Source organism: Pristiophorus japonicus, chromosome 6 (genome assembly GCF_044704955.1).
Source record: "Pristiophorus japonicus isolate sPriJap1 chromosome 6, sPriJap1.hap1, whole genome shotgun sequence".
Lineage (NCBI taxonomy): Eukaryota > Metazoa > Chordata > Chondrichthyes > Pristiophoridae > Pristiophorus > Pristiophorus japonicus.
This window is the reverse complement of record NC_091982.1, coordinates 240788065-240810795: the sequence shown is the minus strand read 5'-3', so window position 1 is coordinate 240810795 and position 22731 is coordinate 240788065. Positions and strand designations below refer to the sequence as shown.

The following is a 22731-nucleotide window of genomic DNA, read 5'->3' as shown; positions in this document are numbered from 1 at the left end:
ACAGGGCTATGGACCAAGAGCTGGGAACTGGGATTAACCTGGGTAGCTCTTTGTCGGCCAGCACGGACACGATGGGCCGAATGGCCGCCTCCTGTGCCGTAAATTTTATGATTTTACTTTGTGCCATTTTGGGTGACCCCATTATAGAAAGGTCATTAAAACCATAGCGAGTGTAGATTCATCAGGAAAATGCCAGGACTGGGACACTCCAGTTGTTAGCAGAGATTTGATATGCTGGAATTATTTCCGCTGGAGGAAAGAAGGCCAAGAGGAGATTTAATAGAGGGCTTTTAGAATTATGAGTTTTGATAGTGTGTCGGATAAGACCGTATTGTCTGGCTTTGGAGTCAGTGATGAAGGGGGTTCATCAGCTAAAAATTTTCACTGAGCAGAGAGGTTAGGAGAAATGGATTTATGTCGAGGGTTATTGGAGCAAGAAATGCTTTGCTGCAGGGAGTGGTTGAGACAAAGATCATTGACTCTTTGAAAGGAAAATTAGATCAGCAGTTGTCACAGGCCTGTGGGGAGAGAGCAGACCAGGCGGATTAGTTTTGGGTTGTTCTAGCAAAGAGCCGGCATGAGGTGAATGGCCTCCTTCTGTGCTGTAAACTTGGATGGTTCTGGATTTTTTTCACAGTTCTAATGGTCAAACTATGAAAATTCACCCACCCATTCACCATTATGACTTACTGAAATTCTAGTGACAACACTGAACTTTGAGTTAGCTTTGAATTCTGTGCATTCCTTCCTTTTAATGGTGCTCAGTTGGTTCCCCAAACCCACCTGGAAGATGGTTGGTGCCCCAGTTTATGATTTAATCTATTAATTCAGTGTGTGGTATGAGAATATTGAAGTTTTTTCTGAATTTTTTTTTTCATTCATGGGATGTGGGCGTCACTGGCAAGGCCAGCATTTATTGCCCGTCCTTAATTGCCCTTGAGAAGATGGTGGTGAGCCACCTTCTTGAACCACTGCAGTCCGTGAGGTGAAGGTGCTCCCACAATGCTGTTAGGTAGGGGGCAATTCTTCCCTCTGTGCGCCTTTAACTGGCTGCGTGGCCCATTCAAATTTTTGCGCAATGGCGATTTCTTCATTGTTAAAGCCAGTTTGGCAGCCTGTGTGGGAGCTCCAGACCACGCGCAACGTAGCAGGAATGTTGGTAGGGAGTTCCAGGATTTTGACTCAACGACGATGAAGGATGGCATGTGACTTGGAGGGGAACTTGCAGGTGATGGTGCTCCCATGCGCCTGCTGCCCTTGTCCTTCGAGGTCGTGGAGGTCGCGGGTTTGGGAGGTGCTGCCAAAGAAGTCCTGGATGGTGTCGAGCTTTTTGAGTGTTGTTGGAGCTGCACTCATCCAGGCAAGTGGAGAGTATTCCGTCACTCGCCGCAGAATGCCCATCCTCTGACCTTGTTATTGGTCAGTTATCTACGAAAAATCTAAACCTGTGCCACAAAATTAAAATGGATTTCAGAAGCATAACTTTGATATTTAATGAGCATGATGTAAGAGCCATGAGCACTGATGGCCTTGTTTGACTTCCTTTACTGTTCCTGTTCCCGCATAGGTATTCCGACAGTACAATCGAAACCTTGGAAATTCTGCACGATGATGATAAAATTGACCTCAATCTGATCGTAGCTCTCATAAGACACATTGTTCTCCGTGGGGAGGTAATTTTTTATTTTATTAACAAATTTATGAAACTAATTTTGAACCCTAATCCCCTCAATTTATTGTTTGGGGTTCCAAGGAGCAGTAATTCAATGGTCTGTTGATATGAATATATACCAGTGAGGTGTTTGAGTTACTGAATTATTTTCTCTCTGATGTCACAAGCGTACTTTGTTTCTAGTGATCTTACATGATAAAGGTGCTGGGTTTCCAAGCCTAATGCACACTATATAATATGTTGGTTTAGCAAAAAACCTTTCTTAGCATCTGTTTTTATTTGTGACTATTGTAACGATACTGACTACAGGTTGTTCAATTTGGTTGGAAGAATAAAAAAACAGAATACTTTTTATATGGTGAGAAACTATTAAATGTTAAGTGTTCAGAGGGATTTGGGTGTCATTGTACATGAAACAGAGAAAGTTAACATTCAGGTACAGCAAGCAATTAGGAAGGCAAATGGTGTGTTGGCCTTTATTGCAAGGGGCTGGAGTACAAGTGTAAGGAAGTCTTGCTGCAGTTGTACAGGGCTTTGGTGAGTCACCACCTGGAGTACAGTGCACAGTTTTAGTCTCTAACTAAGGAAGGATATACTTGGGTGCATTGGAAGGTTCACTGGATTGATTCATGGGACGAGAGTGTTATCTTATGAGGAGCGATTTTGAGTAGATTGAGCCTATATTTATTTCCTTGAGTTTAGAAGAATGGGAGGTGATCTCATTGAAACAGACAAGATTGTGAGAGGATTTAACCGGGTAGATGCTGAGAGGCTGTTTCCCCTGGCTGGAGAGTTTAGAACTAGGGTACATAATCTCAGGATAAGGGGTTGTCCATTTAGGACTGACATTAGAAATGTCTTCACTTGGAGGGTTGTGAATCTTTGGAATTCTGTACACCAGAGGGCTGTGGATGCTTAGTAGTTGAATATCCTCAAGGCTGAGATGGCTAGACTTTTGGGCACTAAGGGGAATCAAGGGATATGGGGATCGGACGGGAAAGTGGAGTTGAGGTCAACGATCAGCCATGATCTTATTGAATTGAAGAGCAGGCTCCTATTATGTTCTTATGTTCATCTGAATTACCACTTACTTTGCAGGATGGCGCTATATTAGTCTTCCTTCCTGGCTGGGACAATATCAGCACCTTGAATGACCTGCTAACTGCACAAACCATGTTCAAATCAGGTAACCGTATTTCAATACCATTTTCTGATATGGGCTGGGGTTAATTTTTAAAGTGAGATTATATCCTAAATTCTTTCTGCCAATGAAATGACAATTTGGATGCACATGAACAGGAAAAGAGCATCTAAGAAAAGAGCCTGACACTCCAAAGACAAACATTGCAAGAACCCCTTCTAAGGGGATGGTTCGCAACATCTGAAGTATAACTCCTGATCAGTGTGAAGCTCTACTTAAAAACTGCCCAGAGGGAGGGGTTCATTAGATCTCTCAAACCGTTACTACTTTGAATGAATTGTTTTCGATGTTAGCAGCACTAGATCCTCCCACTGCTCTCTCCTGTTATTTGTGTGTGTGTGTCGCAGCAACTATCCGTAGGAGCTCTGTGTTCACTCCAAATGGGAGCCAAACGGACTCTGGTCATTGTGGACTATGATGAGGGTCTGACATTGCAGACAGTTGATACTGGAGTTGGGTACTTGGCTGTAGTATACCTTTGGCCTTGCAATGTCCAGTGCTGCAAGTGAATTCTAGCGGCAGTGAATACAACAGAATGTGACTGAAGTGCGGGTGATCTCATTCTGCTCGACTCGCATGTGTCGTCACGTCCTTGGGAGATTTCGGACAGCATCCAGTCCCGGAGCAGCCTGCACTCCATTGTGAAACACTAATCATTACTTGAAACATTCACATAACAGAAAATGTGATATCCCACTGACTACACTTAAATACTTAATTAACTGTAAAGTGCTTTGGGACAACCTGAGCTGGCACGATATAAATGCAAGTCTTTTTTTCTCTTTCTCCTATTCTTCTTTCTCTCACGCTCGCTCTCTCTGCCCCTCGCTCGCTCGCTCTCTCTGCCCCTCGCTCGCTCGCTCTCTCTGCCTTTCGCTCGCTCGCTCTCTCTGCCCCTCGCTCGCTCGCTCTCTCTGCCCCTCGCTCGCTCGCTCTCTCTGCCCCTCGCTCGCTCGCTCTCTCTGCCCCTCGCTCGCTCCCCGCCCTCGCTGGCGTTCGCCCGCCCTCGCTCGCTCGCTCGCTCTCTCTCTCTCTCTCTGCCCTCGCTCTCTCTCTCTCTCTCTCTCTCTCTCTGCCCTCGCTTGCTCGCTCTTTCTGCTCTCGTTCTCTCTCTCTCTGTCTCTGCCCTCGCGCTCTCTCTCTCTGCCTTCACTCTCTCTGCCGGTGTGTGTTGTGATGTGTGTATGTGTCGCATTGTGTTTGTGTCGCGTTGTGTGTGCCTTCTGTGTCTGTATCTCTGTGTGCACGTCTCGCGTGCTCTATCTTGCATTTTCTGTCTTTGTGTCCCCCTCCCCCTCTCCCTCTTTTTCTCTCTTTCTCTCTGTGTTTCCCGTTGTCTCTTGCTCTCCACTTCCTTGCTCTCTCCTTCCTTCCTTCCTTTCTTACCTTCTTTCCTTCCGTCCGTCCTTCCTTCCTTTTATTCCTCATTTTGTTTCATTTCATTTCATTCATTCCCCTAGTCCCTCGCCTTGATGAAAACACAACTCGTGTCATAGCGCTTTTTTGGGAATCAGGAAAGAAAAAGTGAATGATGTTGTTTCATCACAAAGCCACGCTCCCCTTTCCCTGTGATTGGGATTATAAATCTCACCAGCACTGCTGACTAAAACAGACCATCTAGTATCTTTACAGAATGAAGCCTATCTCCAGAGGGTTGGATGAAATATAATCACACAGAATACATCCAGTTTCCTTGAATTCTGTCAGTTTTGTAATCGTGAGAAGAGCACAGCTTTCTCTCCCATTATTTCTAGAGAGGTAATCCGTCTGCTGTTTCCATTGTATTCATTTAAAGATTGATCTGTCCCTGGAACTTGAAGATCTGAGGCTGAGTTAATAAACTCAGTTCGTTAAATGCATTTCCTTATAGACGCAGAAGAGTTTCATTGTGTAAAACGCATTGAACAACATGGTATTAAGGGATATGGAGCCAAGGCAGGTGGATGGAGTTAGGATACAGATCAGCTATGATCTTATTGAATGGCAGAACAGGCTCGAGGGACTGAATGGTCTCCTCCTATTCCTCTGCACCAACAATCTACATAATCCTCGAATGGTGTTACACTTCGGGAAAATCCATGTTGGAGCTCCTCATAGAAATGGAGTGAAACTCCCGTTTCACATTGGTCAGTTATATAATGGTGCTACAAAGATATAGTTCTAATGTGTATGTTTTGGACCAGATGCCTAGGTCTCTTGTTGGGAGAATTGCATTTTAATTCAGCGATATTTTATTCCTCCCCTAGATCGGTTTATTATCATTCCTCTTCACTCTCTTATGCCTTCGGTGAATCAGACAGAGGTATGGTAGATTACAGTAAATGTTGCTAACCTATATAATATCTGCAATTCCTCACTGCTTAAGCGATTATTTCAAGATTTTAAAAGAACCCATTTATTTTAGTAATGTACTGCTTTTTTTTTGTCCGTCTGTGACTAGTTTCCCAAGCAAAGCCACCATGCTGTTGCTGTTCTCAGTTCAAGATAGGCTGGAGCCTCAATTCCTCAGCCCTAACCAAACATTGAACCATTGCCCTCGCACATCTAGAATCTGATAGCACAGAAGGAGGCCATTCGGCCCATTGTACCAATGCCAGCTCTTTGAAAGAGCGATCCAATCAGTCCCACTCCCCTACCATTTTCACCCCTTTATGTATTTACCCAATTCCCTTTTGAAAGTTATTATTGAATCTGCTTCCACCGCCCTTTCAGGCAGCGCATTCCAGATCACCACAACTTCATCAGAAAAAAAATCACCTCGATTGCACTCTGAGTCCTTTGCCAGTTAGCATTAAATCTGTATCTTCTGGTTACTGACCCACCTGCCAGTGGGAACAGTTTCTCTTTATTTATTCCATCAAAACTGTTCGCAGGGGAGTGGGACTAATTGGATCTCTCCTTCAAAGAGCCGGCACTGCTATGATAGGCCGAACGGCCTCCTGTGCTGCAAGATTGGAATAAATTTCTCTTCTTTTCTTTTCTTTTGCCAAATAAATTCAGCGGTGCATCTCAAAGCTCCTGTGCAGTATGACTTTGTGGGATTCCCTCTGCAATTGCTCCTGCTTCAAAGAAGTCCTCCTCCATATTCTGGCCATCAACGATTGTTGCTGTGGTGCAGTTAGTTGCTGTGCGGAGATCCATGTCAAATAAAGAGGAACCTGTCGCGTAAGACAACTTTTGACGCTGAGAAGAGTGGTCTCTCAAAGCAGGGTTGCTGCTCATTGGAGGGATTTTGCTCAATGTGGCCCGGGATCATGTTCGTAAATGCAGACCTTTAGGTGTTAATGGCCGATTGAAATAAAAGAAAATTGTTTCCCTAGTATGTTCAATGCCAGTGTTCGCTTCACTGTACAGACTGTACAGTCCGTTCCTAAACAATATTGGGACATGGCCTCTTGTGCTGCTTATTGAATTTACTTTTGTTTATTGAAAGCCTAAAAGTCTAGAAGTGATAGTGAAGATTGGTTCATGGCTCCTGTTAATATTGGATGCTGAGTTAACTGTTTGCACCTTCCTGTTAACGTGCAGGGAAATGATCACAAGAAATGCTTTGTCTAACATACAAATCAACAAGAAACCAAAGGGTTCTCTTCTACAGAGCAGTGAGACATAAAAAGATAATTCTCCAAGATAACTGCATTGGCCCACATAAATAATGAGGGAAGGCTCGCGGAATGAACAGAATGATTTAATTAAAGCTTCAGTTGGACTAAATCGCCCTGAAAAATGTATCCGTGCTCCTTTAATAATTGGCGCAGAGTTTGCACTGGTTTGTAAATTACAAAGTATAAGCCCCGAGTTCTTTATGTTAGAAACCTCTTCGGCAAAAACTGCATAAGTATTGCTCTGAATAAGAGGGAAAATTGTACGCAGCCTTAACGTGAATAAAATACATATTTGGCGGTCACCAAACAAAACTTTGTGCTGCAGGCAAAGGCAACGACTGTAATTTTCTGGCTGATAATGTACGTCTCTTCAGCTTCAAGCATTAGTAGTAGAAATGATTGAACCATCCGAAGCAGCGAATTCTATTTCTGCTCACTCCACTTTGTGCTTAAATTATATGCTGTCAACGGGTAATGGCTTGACTGTTAGAAATGCAGGGGACTCGGTATAATTTTGAAAGGTTATATTCACAGGTTTTCAAGAGGCCGCCTCCAGGAGTTCGCAAAATTGTAATTGCGACCAACATTGCGGAGACAAGGTAATGGAACTTGCGTTGTTGCACTCACAGTGGGAGGCTTGTTCTGCAAATGACTGTTTTGAAATTCTGTTTGAAGGCTGAAGTGATGAGACGTTCTGTTTGCCGGCAAGTTCCCCAAACTCCCCTTCACCATGTGCGCTCCAAAGCTTTTGGTTTTGCCGCCTGACCTTTCATGAGGTTTACAGTATGTGGCATTTACTGGAGTTCGCTCTTTAATCTTTCTCAGTAAAAGAAAGACTTGCATTTATATAGCGCCTTTCACGACTACCGGACGTCCCAAAGCACTTTACAGCCAATGAAGAACTTGTATGCTTGTTGCTAGATTTGAGTTTTTATGGAGTAATTATAGTCCCACTTCATAATCGCATACAGCATAGAATGAGGCCATTTGGCTAATTGCATCTGCTGCTGGTGCTAGATCTTCAACAGATGGAATCTTCTTTCTCTGCCCTTTCCCCATATCCTGTTATTTTTTTCCTTTTTAAATTCTTAACTGGTTCACTTTTAAACGATATTATACTCTCTGCTGGACCAGCCACATAAAGACTGTGTCAGAAGCTGGGTATTTCTGCGATGAGTGATTCACCTCCTGTCTCCCCAAAGCCTTTTTACCATCTACAAGGCACAAGTCAGGAGTGTGATGGAACACTCCCCACTTGCCTGGATGAGTGCAGCTCCAACAACACTCAAGACACTCGACACCATCCAGGAAAAAGCAGCCCACTTGATTGGCACCTCATCCACCTCCTTAAACATTCACTCCCTCCACCACCAGCGTACCGTAGCTGCACTGTGTACCATCTACAAGATGCACTGCAGCAACTCGCCAAGACTTCTTCGGCAGCACCTTCCAAACCCGCGACCTCTACCGCCTAGAAGGACAAGGGCAGCAGGTGCATGGGAACACCATCACCTCCAAGTCACACACCATCCTGACTTGGAAATATATCGCCGTTCCTTGATTGTCGCTGGGTCAAAATCTTGGCACTCCCTCCCTAACAGCGCTGTGGGAGCACCTTCACCACACGGACTGCAGCAGTTCAAAAAGGCTGAGGATGGGTAATAAATGCTGGATTTGCCAGCAATGCTCTCATCTCATGAATGAATTTTAAAAAGCCATTTGTTCTGATAACATGTCATGTCCTGTGTTGACACAAATCAGAGTCAGTTTCAACAAAGTTTCCCAGGAACATTCTAAATGTAAATTTTTAATGCTGGCAAGAACCCCAAACCTCCACCAGAAATCTCTAGCCACAATTGAAGCTCTCGATATGCTTGGGGCTTTGTTGATGGGAGGGGGAAGGTCCATGCGGAGTGTGACCCAGACCTACGAGCATCACTCAAGGTCTGCTGCCTGTGCTCTTACAATAGACCTGGACCTGTAATATAGCACAGCAGCACCTTAAGTGACTTAGTGGGCTTGATTTTCTCTGGTAGCACACCAGTTAAAATGTTCACATAAAATGGCTTTGCGTGCCTTTTCGAAGCAGCCATTAAGCCATTTAAAAGCATTTACATTGGAAACACCTTTTCTCCGCTACTGACTCATCTGTGCGTTTCTGTCATTTTTATTTTAGATTCCTATCCTTTGTGCATTTTTTCTTCTCAATCGCTGTACCGTAGTGGCCAGCCGGTTCCACACAAGGAAAGAGGGACCGGGAGGTAAAGTTAGTTGGCCTGGGGTTGAATTGCGCTTCCTCCTTTAGTAGTTGGTTCAGAGCAGCGTGGGTATTTGATGTGTGATCTGGAGTCACCAAAGTGAGAGAGAGAAGAAAGCTGCACAAGACTAGAAGGTCTCCGTATCTCCGTGCTAAAGTTAGAATTCCCACTCCTGGTTTGGTATCCAGTGACCACTACTGGAACGGCAGCTATCTACATTAAAAACCAGTTGAGCTGTGGTGACTGCCATAGTCGAATAGCCTCCTGGTGCTCACTGAGTACAGTCCCACGTAAAGGATAGTATGACACTGGAGCGCCTGTGGAACCGTGCCTAACGTGAGGTGCTTTTGGAGAGGAGGCAGTGGAAGAGAAGATAGTTAGTTCAATCTCCCAGTATCCTAGGAATAAAATGAGTTAGACTCATTAATGTGCAAAGTTAAAGCACATGGGATTGGGGGTAGTGTGCTGACATGGATTGAGAACTGGTTGTCAGACAGGAAGCAAAGAGTAGGAGTAAATGGGGACTTTTCAGAATGGCAGGCAGTGACTAGTGGGGTACCGCAAGGTTCTGTGCTGGGGCCCCAGCTGTTTACACTGTACATTAATGATTTAGACGAGGGGATTAAATGTAGTATCTCCAAATTTGCGGATGACACTAAGTTGGGTGGCAGTGTGAGCTGCAAGGAGGATTCTATGAGGCTGCAGAGCGATTTGGATAGGTTAGGTGAGTGGGCAAATGCATGGCAGATGAAGTATAATGTGGATAAATGTGAGGTTATCCACTTTGGTGGTAAAAACAGAGAGACAGACTATTATCTGAATGGTGACAGATTAGGAAAAGGGCAGGTGCAAAGAGACCTGGGTGTCATGGTACATCAGTCATTGAAGGTTGGCATGCAGGTACAGCAGGCGGTTAAGAAAGCAAATGGCATGTTGGCCTTCATAGCGAGGGGATTTGAGTACAAGGGCAGGGAGGTGTTGCTACAATTGTACAGGGCCTTGGTGAGGCCACACCTGGAGTATTGTGTACAGTTTTGGTCTCCTAACCTGAGGAAGGACATTCTTGCTATTGAGGGAGTGCAGCGAAGGTTCACCAGACTGATTCCCGGGATGGCGGGACTGACCTATCAAGAAAGACTGGATCAACTGGGCTTGTATTCACTGGAGTTCAGAAGAATGAGAGGGGACCTCATAGAAACGTTTAAAATTCTGACGGGGTTAGACAGGTTAGATGCAGGAAGAATGTTCCCAATGTTGGGGAAGTCCAGAACCAGGGGACACAGTCTAAGGATAAGGGGGAAGCCATTTAGGACCGAGATGAGGAGGAATTTCTTCACCCAGAAAGTGGTGAACCTGTGGAATTCTCTACCACAGAAAGTTGTTGAGGCCAATTCACTAAATATATTCAAAAAGGAGTTAGATGAAGTCCTTACTACTAGGGGAATCAAGGGGTATGGTGAGAAAGCAGGAATGGGGTACTGAAGTTGCATGTTCAGCCATGAACTCATTGAATGGCGGTGCAGGCTAGAAGGGCCGAATGGCCTACTCCTGCACCTATTTTCTATGTTTCTATGTTTCTATGAATAGTACCAGTCAGGATTTTTAATGTCCCAGAGTTTGCGCTGGATTATTTTCAGGAATCGGGGTGAAATTTCCAGCTTTCAGTGGCGATGAAGATTTTGCATCCACCTGTCTTTCTCTGCCTTGACCTTGGTAGCACTTCCATCCCACTGGACCACCCGCTTCGGATGTGGGGGAAGGCAGCGGCTGAAGGTGGCGAAACAAAATTTAAATGTCTTTCTTCGTGTGCCCGATTGACGCAGTGCCGTGTTATGCTGCCATTTAAATTTAAAATCCTCCTCTGCTGTCTTGGTGATGCTGAATGCAGGAACTCGGTAGCATTCCTAAAGCATTGAGGAAAGAGCTTGCATTTTTACGGCGCCTTTCACATTCTCAGGACATCCCAAAGCGCTTTACAGCCATTGAAGTCTTTCGAAGTGTAGTCACTGTTGTGATGTAGGAAATACGACAGACATTTGCACCCAGCAAGCTCCCACAGACAGCCATGAAATCATTGACTAGATAATCTGTTTTAGTGATGTTGATCGAAGGATAGATATTGGCCAGGACAGCAGTAAAACTCCCAGCTCTTCTTTGAATAGTGTCATGGGATCTTTTGCAGCCAGTTGAGCAGATAGATGGGGCCACAGTGTAACGTCTCGTCCGAAAGACGGCACCTCCGACTGTGCAGCACTCCCTCAGTACTGCACTGGAGTGTCAGCCTAGATTATGTGCTCGACCTTTTGACTCGGAGGTGGGAGTGTTACCACTGAGCCAAGACTGACACATTAACAATGGAAATTATGTCAGACGCCATTATTTCCATCATTAAGATTTCATTTGAACACTCCTGACCAAATAGAGCAGGATGTATTCAGCATCTACCCTCACATTGGCAGCAGAGGCCAGTGAGGTAGCCTGGCTCTCCACTGCATTTCCAGCAGTTGCCTTCTCTGATCTTACCCCAAAAACCCGCTCAACATCTGGCTCTTAAGCTTCAGTTACTCCCCTCCCATCAGGATATTAAGTATAAGTCCATAATGGAGGACACAAGCAAAATACTGCAGATGCTGCAAATCCAAAATAGATACCATAAATGCTGGAAACACTCATTTAAGGAAGGATATACTTGCATTGGAAGCAGTTCAGAAAAGGTTCACGAGGTTGATTCCTGAGATAAAGGGGTTGTCAGATGAAGAAAGGTTGAGCAGGTTGGGTCTATACTGCTTGGCATTTAGGTGATATTGAAACATATAAGATTCTGAGGGGGCTTGACAGGAAAATGCAGCGAGAATGTTTCCCCTCATGGGGGGATCTAGAACTCGGGGACATAGTTTCAGAATAAGGGGTCGCCCATTTAAAACGGAGATGAGGAGGAATTTCTTCTCTCAGAGGGTCATGAATCTTTGGAATTCTCTACCCCAGAGAGCTTTGGAGGCTGGGTCTTTGAATATATTTAAGGTGGAGATAGACAGATTTTTGAATGATAAGGGGTCAAGGGTATGGGGAGCGGGCGGGGAAGTGGAGTTGAGGCCAGGATCAGATCAGCCATGATCTTATTGAATGGTGGAGTAGGCTCGAGGGGACATATGGCCTCCACCTGCTCCTATTTCTTATGTTCTTAAAATGTTTTCTTTCAAATCCACATCCATTATCTCTCTCACTGTCTGCTTGAGATGGCATGGTTTTCCTGTGTGTAGGCAGTTCTTTTCCGAAGCTTTGCAATACTTTTTATACAAAGCATAAATCTCCAGTCTTGACATAATGGGTTTGGTTACAAATAAACAATTTTTTGTACTACATTGTGGCAGGGTGTGTGCTAATTGCTGTGTATAAGATTACCGCTATAGGGCCTATATGCCCTTTTTTCCTGCATTATTGTAGGCTATAGTTCTGTGCTGTCTGAATCATCATCGATCAGAAATACAACATATCCTAGACTAGCTGATCAGTACAGTGTACAACATGAGTTTCTGTGAAATGTTCCATTAATGTGTTTCCTTCATAGAATCAATCATACAGCACAGAAGGCGGCCATTTTGCCCATCACAGTCTTTGAAAGAGCGCTCCAATTAATCCCACTTTCTCGCTCTTTCCCCATAGCCCTGCAAATTTTTCCTTTGCAAGTATATATCCAATTTACTTTTAAATCTGCTTCCATCACTCTTTCAGCCAGCGCATTCCAGATCATCATAACTCACTGCGTAAAAAAATATTCTCCTTTTGGTTTTTAAAAAAAAAAATCAGATGCAATAAGACATTTCATCCTTGGATCTGGCACTATCTCTACCCTTGGTATTTTGCATTGAATGTTACTGGGAGACATTTCAAAAAGTGAGTTTAACTGCATCTTGCGAAATGTGTACAGATAGCGTCAGATATCCAGCTGTCCAGCTCCCCCTTTGCAAAGTGTACTCTTGAAGTTGAAACATAAAAATCTTACACTTTGTTGTAACATAAAGAATAATAGCTTTTCTTCATTGTGAAGATAAGTCTTCTTCGGCAGCACCTCCCAAAAGCGTGACTTCTCCCACCGAGAAGAATAAGGGCAATCGGCACATAGGAACACCATCACCTCCATGTTCCCCTCCAAATCACACACCATTCCGAATTGGACATATATTGGTCAAAATCCTGGAACTCCCTACCTAATATAAGAACATAAGAATTAGGAGCAGGAGTAGGCCCATCAGCCCCTCGAGCCTGCTCCGTCATTCAGTGAGATCATGGCTGATCTTCGACCTCAACTCTGCTCTCCTGCGCTATCCCCATATCCCTTGATTCCTTTAATATCTTTCAACGACCACTGAAACTAAGAATAAATAGTTATGAAGGGTACTTTTGTTTTTGTTTAGTCCATCACCTCTCTATCTCTGGCTGCTCTTTGCCTGTACTTGAAAATAAACCAACATGTGAAGCACTGAGAGATCAGAGACGTGAAAAGATACCAGACAAAAGCAAGTCTTCAACAGACCTCCTGTGTATCCCCGGTATCTTCTGCTTTTATTTAAGTACTGATAATATATAAATATATATATTAATCAATTTATTGTGATGATTTGAAGTACGTGGATATAGCTTTTTTCACACTGTATAAACTTCCATCTTCGAGTGATAATTCTGAGTCTATGCCACTTACAGATTCTGCAAGCAACCTTTCACTATTTATTCTCTGAAACCTTTTTTAGAACCCTCTCCCTTAACATTCTTTGCTCCGGTGAAAATAGCTCCAGAGTTTCAAGCCTTTCTTCACAACTAGATGTTTTGCTCCTGATATTCTAGTGACATTTCACTGTAACCTTGCCATGGCTCTAATACCTTTGCTAGTAAATGCTTCCAATTGCTCCGATTCTGTCCTAAGCACGTTTTGTCAAATTCAAAATAATGTCCTTGCTTTTGCGTTAGTGGCCTCTATTCATAAGATTCAATTCAAATTGTATTTATTTTTTGGGGGAGGGTAACCAGGTTGAGCATTTTTAACCCCAAATTTGTAGGAAAATATTGTTACACTGTAAAAAGGTTGGTTTTAAACTAGTGGAAACGTTTCTCTTTCAGCATCACCATAGATGATGTGGTTCATGTGATAGATGGGGGAAAGATAAAGGAGACTCACTTCGATACCCAAAACAATATCAGCACAATGGCAGCAGAGTGGGTCAGCAAAGCCAATGCTAAGCAACGGAAAGGTCGAGCCGGCAGGTAAATTCAGCTTCAGTATGTCAACTTGTGTTGGATGAAATGGCACAGCAGCAAGCTATCTACAGCGTGCAGTCAGTGGGTATTTGCAGAATTAAAGGTCACTGGTCACGGACTGGCCCGAAAATGAATGTCACAACCAGTTTTTCTGGTTTAGATAAAATTGCTCTAGTCAGTCAAGGTTATGCTGCTTGTCTGTTAAGCTTTCATAGGAGGGCAATTAGTGACCCCGAAGTCTTATGGAATCATACTATTTGAAGCCATTCAGCCCATCGTGCCTGGAGCTGATTACTTTAATCCTACTTTCCTGCACTTTCTCTATATCCTTTTGTACTCTTCCTTTTTTTAAAATCTATTTGTTCATGGGATGTGGGTGTTGCATTTAAAAGGAGAAAAATTGCAAAGTGCTGCTATACAGAGAGACCTGGGGGTCCTTGTTCATGAAGCACAAAACGTTAGTATGCGGGTACAGCAAGTAATCAGGAAGGCAAATGGAATGTTAGCCGTTATTGCAAGGGGGATGGAGTATAAAAGCAGAGAAGCCCTGCTACAACTGTACAGGGTATTGGTGAGGCCACAGCTAGAGTACTGTGTACAGTTTTGGTCTCTGTATTTAAAGAAGGATATACTTGCAATGGAGGCTTTTCAGAGAAGGTTCACTAGGTTGATTCTGGAGAAGAGGGGGTTGACTTATGAAGATAGGTTGAGTAGGTTGGGCCTATACACATTGGAGTTCAGAAGAATGAGAGGTGATCTTATCGAAACATACAAGATAATGAGGGGGCGCGACAAGGTGGATGAAGAGAGGATATTTCCACTCATAGGGGAAACTAAAACCAGGGGGCATAGTCTCAGAATAAGGGGCCGCCCATTTAAAACTGAGATGAGGAGGAATTTCTTCTGAGCGTTGTAAATCTGTGGAATTCTCTGTCCCAGAGAGCTGTGGAGGCTGGGTCATTGAATATATTTAAGGTGGAGATTTTTGAGCGATAAGGGAATAAAAGGTTATAGGGAGTGGGCAGGGAAGTGGAGCTGAGCCCATGATCAAATCAGCCATGATCTTATTAAATGGGAGAGCAGGCTCAAGGGGCCAGGTGGCCTACTCCTGCTCCTATTATGTTCTTATGTCACTGGCAATGCTGGAATTTATTCCCCATCCCTACTTGCCCTTGAGAAGGCGTTTGTGAGCCGCCGCCTTCAACTGCTGCAGTCCATGTGGTGATACTTCTTTATAGCGGTTGTGTACAACTGAGTGGCTTGCTCGGCCATTCCAGAGAGCAGTTGGGTCAGTCACATTGCTGTGGGTCTGGAGTCACATATCGGCCAGACCGGGTAAGGATGGCAGATTTCCTTCCCTAAAATATATTCGAGAAGCAGATAGGTTTTTACAACAATCCATAGTTCCACGGTCACCATTACTGATACTAGCTTTGTTTAAATTCCAGATTTATTTAATTAACTGAATTTAAATTCCCCAGCTGCGTCGTGGGATTTGAACTTGTGTCTCTGGATCATCAGTCCAGGCCCCTGGATTACTAGTCCAGTAACATAACCACTATGCTACTGTTTTCAAATATTTATCCAGTTCCCTTTTAAATGAAGCCATAGTCCTTGCCTCCATAGACACTGGTGGTGAAGCTTTCTATCTTTTAAAAAAATTAGGAGCAGCAGTAGGCCATTCGGCCCCTCGAGCCTGCTCTGCCAGTCAATAAGATCATGGCTGATCTTCTACCTCAACTCCACTTTCCCGCACAATCTCCATATCCTTTGATTCCCTTAATATTCAACATTCTACCGATCTCTGTCTTGAATATATTCAATGACTGAGCCCCCATAGCCCTCTGGGGAAGAGAATTCTAAAGATTCACCACTTTGAGTGAAGACGTTTCTCCTCATCTCAGTTCTAAATGGCCGACCCCTTATTCTGAGACTGTGACCCCTGCTTCTAGACTCCACAGCCAGGGGAAACATCCTCCCTGCATCTACCCTGTCAAGCCCTCTAAGAATTTTGTATGTATCTTCTAATAACCTTATTGGGTGGCGGGGGGGGGCATCTTCTAAATTGCATCATCTTCTAGTGAAAATTCTGAGTCTATACCACCTTCTTACAGTCTGCAAGCAACCTTTCACCATTTACCCTCAAACCCTTTTTCGATTCCCCTCCCCTGCCCAAGCTCGGTACTAGATCCCTTACTTTTTGTGATATATATCAATGATTTAGACATCAATGTAGGGGGCATGATTAAAAAGTTTGCAGATGATACAAAAATTGGCCGTGTGTTTGATAGTGAGGGACATAGCTGTCGACTGCAGGAAGATATCAATAGACTGGTCAGGTGGGCAGAAAAGTGGCAAATGGAATTCAATCCAGAGAAATGAGGTAATGCATTTGGGGAGGGCTAACAAGGCAAAGGAATACACAATAAATGGTAGGACACTGAGGAATAGAGGGACCTTGGAGTGCATGTCCACAAATCCCTGAAGGTAGCAGGGCAGGTAAATAAGGCAGTTAAGAACGCATACGGGATGCTTTCCTTTATTTACTGAGACATAGAATATAAGAGCATAGAGGTTATGCTAGAACTGTATAAAACACTAGTTAGGGCACAGCTAGAGTACTGCGTACAGTTCTGGTCAGCACATTTCAGGAAAGATGTGATTACAGTAGAGAGGATACAGAGGAGATTTACGAGGATGTTGTCAGGACTGGAGAATTTTAGCTATGATCAAAGATTGGATAAGCTGGGATTGTTTTCTTTGGAACAGAGGAGGCTGAGGGGACACTTAATTGAGGTGTATAATTATGTAGGGCCTAGGTCGAATGGATAGGAAGGACCTATTTTCCTTAACAACAGACATAGATTTAAGGTAATTGGTAGAAGGGTTAGAGGGAAGTTGAGAACTTTTTCCACCCAGAGGGTAGTGGGGTTCTGGAACTCACTGCCTGAAAGGGTGGTGGAGGCAGATACCCTCACCACATTTTAAAAGTACTTGGATGTGCACTTGAAATGCTGTGACCTACAAGGTTACGGACCAAGAGCTGGAAAGTGGGATTAGGCTGGATAGCTCTTTTTTGGCCAAAGCAGACACAATGGGCCGAATGGTCTCCATCTGTGCTATGAATTTCTATGAATCTAAAAAGGTTGTCTACTTTCAGGTAGTACTAGAGCAGTTATATATTACAAGTTAATTGGATGGGCCCAGATGGTAATATAATTAGAAGGTTTATAAGATTTCCTTAACGGGCACATTGTCCACGCAAGGAAATTGGAGCTTACTGTTTTAATTGATAAGATAATGGCCACTGATATGTAGCTGTGTTCACTATTATGTCACAGTGCATTAGCATTTAATATATCAGTTAAGCATTGATGGGAAGTTATCTGAGATTCATATTGCTGTATGTTATTTCTATTACATAGTACAGATGCTTTCCTTTTTAATTTGAAGCCCTTTTTAAAATGATGAATCACTGTCATTTGACCATCTGAAAGTTTATTTTTCTTCCTTTTCCTCTTGCAACACACACAAGCTGCTTTCTAACATGTTCAATTCCACCGTGTACTATATGTACTGTAGGGAAAAAGATTCAACACTCAAGTGAATAAAAGCTTTATCCCCAAAAACAATTTGTATTGAGCTGCTTACAGAGTTTCCACCGTCTGGGCAGTCTAAATGTTGAGCGCCTGCATTCACACTACAACCGTGGCATTGGTGACAAAGTGTAAACGCAGCCCGAATCCGGAGTCTCGAGCCTGACCTGACACTGGAGCAATGTTGATTCAGGCCTTAACACCTGTTATACACTACACAATGTTTGCATCTTTGTGAAGCCAAACCCACTTCGTACCGACGCTGTGCTTGTCGCGTGAATGCACTATTACATGCAGTACACACTCTCACTCCTCATGAAAAACCTGTTGGTGTCTCTAGATTGGTCATCTTGTTTGTGAGCAGTGTGAATGAGTGCTATGGTACCGTGCAAGTAATTTTACGTGGGCTTTCCCACTCTTCGAGATGCACCTCCCTCTTTTTTTCTTTAGGGTGGATCAGTGATCCATCCGTGGCTAACTAAAGAAGTTTGGGATAGCATTAGATTGAAAGAAGAAGCTTATAATGTTGCAAAGTATATTAGTAAGCCTGAGGATTGGGAGAGTTTCAGAAACCATAAAAGGATGACCAAAAAATTGATGGGAAAAACAGAATATGAGAAAAAAACTAGCAAGAAATATAACAAGAGATTGTAAAAGCTTCTACAAATATGTAAAAAGGAAGAGAGTAGAAAAAGTAAATGTCGGTCCCTTAGAGGCTAAGACAGTATGGGGAGTAAGGAAAAGGTTGAAATGTTAAACAAATATTTTGTGAAGACACAAAAAGCATACGAAAAATGGCGGGGAACCAAAGGTCTAATGAGGGTAACGTAATTAACACAAGTATAGAAAAAGTACTAGAGAAACTAATGGGACTAAAAGCCAACAAATCCCCTGGACCTGACGGCATACATCCTAGGGTTCTAAAAGAGCTGGCTGCAGAGATGTCCTTGTGCAAGACGCACACAAAGCTAGCATGCAGGCACAGCGAGCAATAAGGAAGGCAAATGGCATGTTGGCCTTGATTTCAAGGGGGTTGGAGTATGAGTAAGGAAGTCTTGCTAAAGTTGTGCAGGGCCTTGGTGAGCCCATACATGGAGTACTGTGCACAGTCTTGGTCTCCTTATCTGAGGAAAGATATACTTGCCTCGAAGGAGGTGCAACGAAGGTTCACTAGATTGATTCCTGGGATGAGAGGAATGTCCTATGATTGTGAAGAATGGGCCTATACTCTCTGGATTTTATAAGAATGAGAGATAATCTCATTGAAATATGCAGGATTCTGAGGGGGATTGACAGGATAGATGCTGAGAGGTTGTTTCCTTTGGCTGGGCTGTCTAGAACTGGGGGTCACAGTCTCAGAATAACTGGTAGGCCATTTAACACCGAGTTGAGGAAATTCTTCACTTAGGGTTGTGAATCTTTGGAATACTCTACCCAAATTGCTGTGGATGCTGAGTCTGAGTATATTCAAGGCTGAGATAGATAGATTTTTAGACTCTAGGGGGAATCATGAGATATGAAGATCGGGCGGGAAAGTGAAATTGATGTCGATGATCAGCCATGATCCCATTGAATGATGAAGCAGGCTCGAGGGGCCATATGACCTACTCCTGCTCCTATGTCTTATGTTCTTATATTCTTAGAGATATTGCAGAGGTGAGGACCTAAAAGAACACATGTCCAGCCCAATCTGTAAATGTAATGTTCAAGTTATGCTAAAGTTCAGAGGTGAGGACCTAAAAGAACACATGTCCAGCCCAATCTGTAAATGTAATGTTCAAGTTATGCTAAAGTTCACATGACAGTTATAGCACCTGCTAGTGAATCTAGCTCCCTTGTCCCTGCAGCAGACTAATAGGCCCAGGAAAACTGGGAGCTACTATTGGGAGCTGGATTTAGCATTGTAAATGCAGGAGCCGGGTGCATTGAAGCAATTCCAATTGAAACAGCAGTAACATAATGTAGAAAAACATTAAATTTTTTTATAGGAACATAGGAATTGCTGGATTAAAAAAAAGAGGAAGGTCTACCATGCTGGTAGTCACATGATACAATGATAATGGAGTTGTTGACTCATCACAGCGATCAATCTCTATCAATGAGTCTACAACTGACCCAGACATGAGGTGAGGAAAGCCCCCAGTGGGGGAGAGCTTGACGAACCATTGGTCCAAAGTCACCTGTCCGTCCCGAGCACGCTACACCTTACCCCATGTCATGTCTTAAAATATTCATACACTGGATCTATCTCATTTGCATTTGGATGAATCCATACTAACTGCTTCCACCCGCCCCCCCCCCCTGCGGGAGTGTGTTCCATGGATTGAGCACCCGCTCGCTGAAATGTTGTTTCCGTAGATCCGTTTTGAATTCCCCCACCCCCCTCCCCTTTTCAAGTGCAGGCTGTGTCATCTGGTTCTACTGCTCTGGACAATGTGAAACAGCTTGTCATGGTTTGCATTATCTAGCCCCTTTTAGGATCCTAAATGGCCTCCTTCTGTGCCGTAAACATCTGTGATTCTATGATTCTAAAAACATCGCCCTAAAAATGACTTTACATGATTTCAAGGTTTCTGCCTTCCCAATACATTGCCTGGGAACCTGTTCCAAGTCACGCTTCTTGATGGACTTTCTGACATCAGTTTTGACTTGTACCAGTTTAAATTTAGTTTTTGCAATATTTCGCTTATACTTCTAACACTGTCTTTCTGGGTCCAGCGTGTCCAAGCATTTTGTCTTTGCTGGATCATTTAGGAGTATACTATGGGCCCCCACAGGCTGCATATAAAATGTAATCCTTCCTGTTAATTTGCATCGACCTCAAATTGTTGCTACTAACAGACTTTTGCTGTTCTTCCTATTCAGGATATATTCACCAATGTGGCAGTTCCAAACCTTGAGACTCCGATATATCCATGTAAATAGAACTGCACTTCCTGGTCTCTGTGGCATTGTCGGGGCTTGCATGTGGCAATAATGTCAATTGGACAGACAGCCCTTAGCTAGACAGTTGTCCAGCTCAGAGTACAGGCAAGACTCTTGTCATAATCACTGTGCCCTCCAAGTGCCATATTTACCTCTTTAGTGGAGGGGGGGGGGGGGGATCATAGAATGATATAACACAGAAGGAGGCCATTCGACCCATCATGCCTGTGCCAGCTCTATGAAAGATCTATTGAATTAGTCCCCCTGCCCTTTCCTCATAGTCCTGCAAATTTTTTTCCCCTTGATTTAGCCAGTTCCCTTCTGAAAGTCACTTGAATCTGCTTCCACCATCCTTTTAGGCAGCACAGTCGAACATACCAACTCGCTGAGTGTATAAAAAAAAAAACAAAGCTCATCTTGTTTTCTGTCCCTGCAACCTCCGTCTGTTCTTGGAACCTATAAAAATCAGGCTCCCAGAGCGAGGGGTTGAATTCTTTGACCCCATCACGTGCTGGAGTGCTTGCACACGATCAATACAAGAATGCCTGTCGATGAAAACTGCCAATTGTGTAAGCGGCTGAGACTGCAAATCTGCGCCTCGGCGTTTGGTCGCACTGCATGTGTTAATTCCAGGACACTGTACTTGATTGCCTTGAGTGCAGTCTATTGCCTGAAGTTGCAGCACGGCACATAGAATGGATTTTATTTTCCTGTCTAGACAGACCAATGACCATTTGTACAGATGGAGAAACTGCAGCGAGTGGTATATGTCTGTTTATCTTGTCAATCAATAACAGCTAAAACTCTTGATTATTGTGTCCACTTCTAGGGTGCAGCCAGGTTGCTGTTACCACTTGTACAATGGATTGCGAGAGAGCCTTCTGGATGACTATCAGCTACCAGAAATCATGAGGACGCCACTTGAAGAGCTTTGCTTACAGATCAAGGTTAAAAATAATTGCCGTTCAGCAATTTCAATCTTAATAATAATATCTTTTATTTATATAGCGCCTTTAACATAGTAAAATGTCCCAAGGTGCTTCACAGCAGTGTTATAAGACAAAACAGATAAATTTGACACCGAGCCACAAAAGAAGAAATTAAGGCAGATGACCAAAAGCTTGGTCAAATAGGTAGGTTTTAAGAAGCGTCTTAAAGGAGGAAAGAGAGGTAGAGAGGCGGAGAGGTTTATGGAGGGAGTTCCAGAGCTTAAAACCCAAACAGCTGAAGGCACGGCCATTGATAGTTGAGCAGTTATAATGAGGGATGTTCAAGAGTTATTCAATCTTCAAAGTTGCCCGTTAATTTTCAGCAAAATAGGCCAGTTTCCATGGGAGCCAATGTAGGTTAGCGAGCACGGGGGGATGGGTGATCGTGACTTGGTGCGAGTTAGGACACGGGCTGCCGAGTTTTGGATGATCTCAAGTTTACGTAGTGTAGAATGTGGAAGGCCAGCCAGGAATGCATTGGAGTAGTCAAATCTAGAGGTAACAAAGGCCATGGATGAGGATTTCAGTAGCAGAAGAGCTGAGGCAGGGGCAGGCAATGTTACGGAGGTGGAAATAGGCGGTTTTAGTTATGCCACGGATATGTGACCGGCAGCTCATTTCCGGTTCAAATATGATGCCTAACTTGCGAACAATCTGGTTCAAGGTGGGCAGAGGAAATGTTACAGGGGCACCCTCAAAGCCTCCCTGATAAAGTGCAACATCTCCACTGACACCTGGGAGTCCCTGGCCAAAGACCACTCTAAGTGCATCCAGGAGGGTGCTGAGCACCTCGAGTCTCAACGCCGAGTGCATGCAGAAATCAAGCGCAGGCGGTGGAAAGAGCGTGCGGCAAACCTGTCCCACCCACCCTTTCCCTCAACGATTATCTGTCCCACCTGTGACAGGGACTGTGGTTCTCATATTGGACTGTTCAGCCACCTAAGGACTCATTTTTAGAGTGGAAGCAAGTCATCCTCGATTCCGAGGGACTGCCTATGATGATTAGCCTCAGATTGATGCTCGGGAGAGGGATGGAGTCAGTGGCTAGGGAACGCAGTTTGTGGCGGAGACCGAAGACAATGGCTTCGGTCTTCCCAATATTTAATTGGAGAAAATTTCTGCTCGTCCAGTACTGGATGTTGGACAAGCAGTCTGACAATTTAGAGACCATGGAAGGGTCGAGAGAAGTGATGGAGAGGTAGAGTTGGGTATCGTCAGCGTACATGTGGAAA

At 43.9% G+C, this 22731-nt stretch overlaps 1 protein-coding gene across 1 annotated transcript in view; it reads left to right on the top strand.

Annotated features, from left to right (window-relative positions):
- Positions 1–22731, top strand: part of dhx36 (DEAH (Asp-Glu-Ala-His) box polypeptide 36) — an 81387-nt gene that overhangs the window by 39473 nt on the left and 19183 nt on the right. The window contains exons 11-16 of the mRNA XM_070883752.1: positions 1568–1673; positions 2771–2858; positions 5120–5175; positions 7013–7077; positions 13852–13995; positions 21340–21457. Of these exons, the coding sequence (XP_070739853.1) occupies positions 1568–1673; positions 2771–2858; positions 5120–5175; positions 7013–7077; positions 13852–13995; positions 21340–21457 (577 nt within the window). The remainder of the gene's footprint in view (positions 1–1567; positions 1674–2770; positions 2859–5119; positions 5176–7012; positions 7078–13851; positions 13996–21339; positions 21458–22731) is intronic.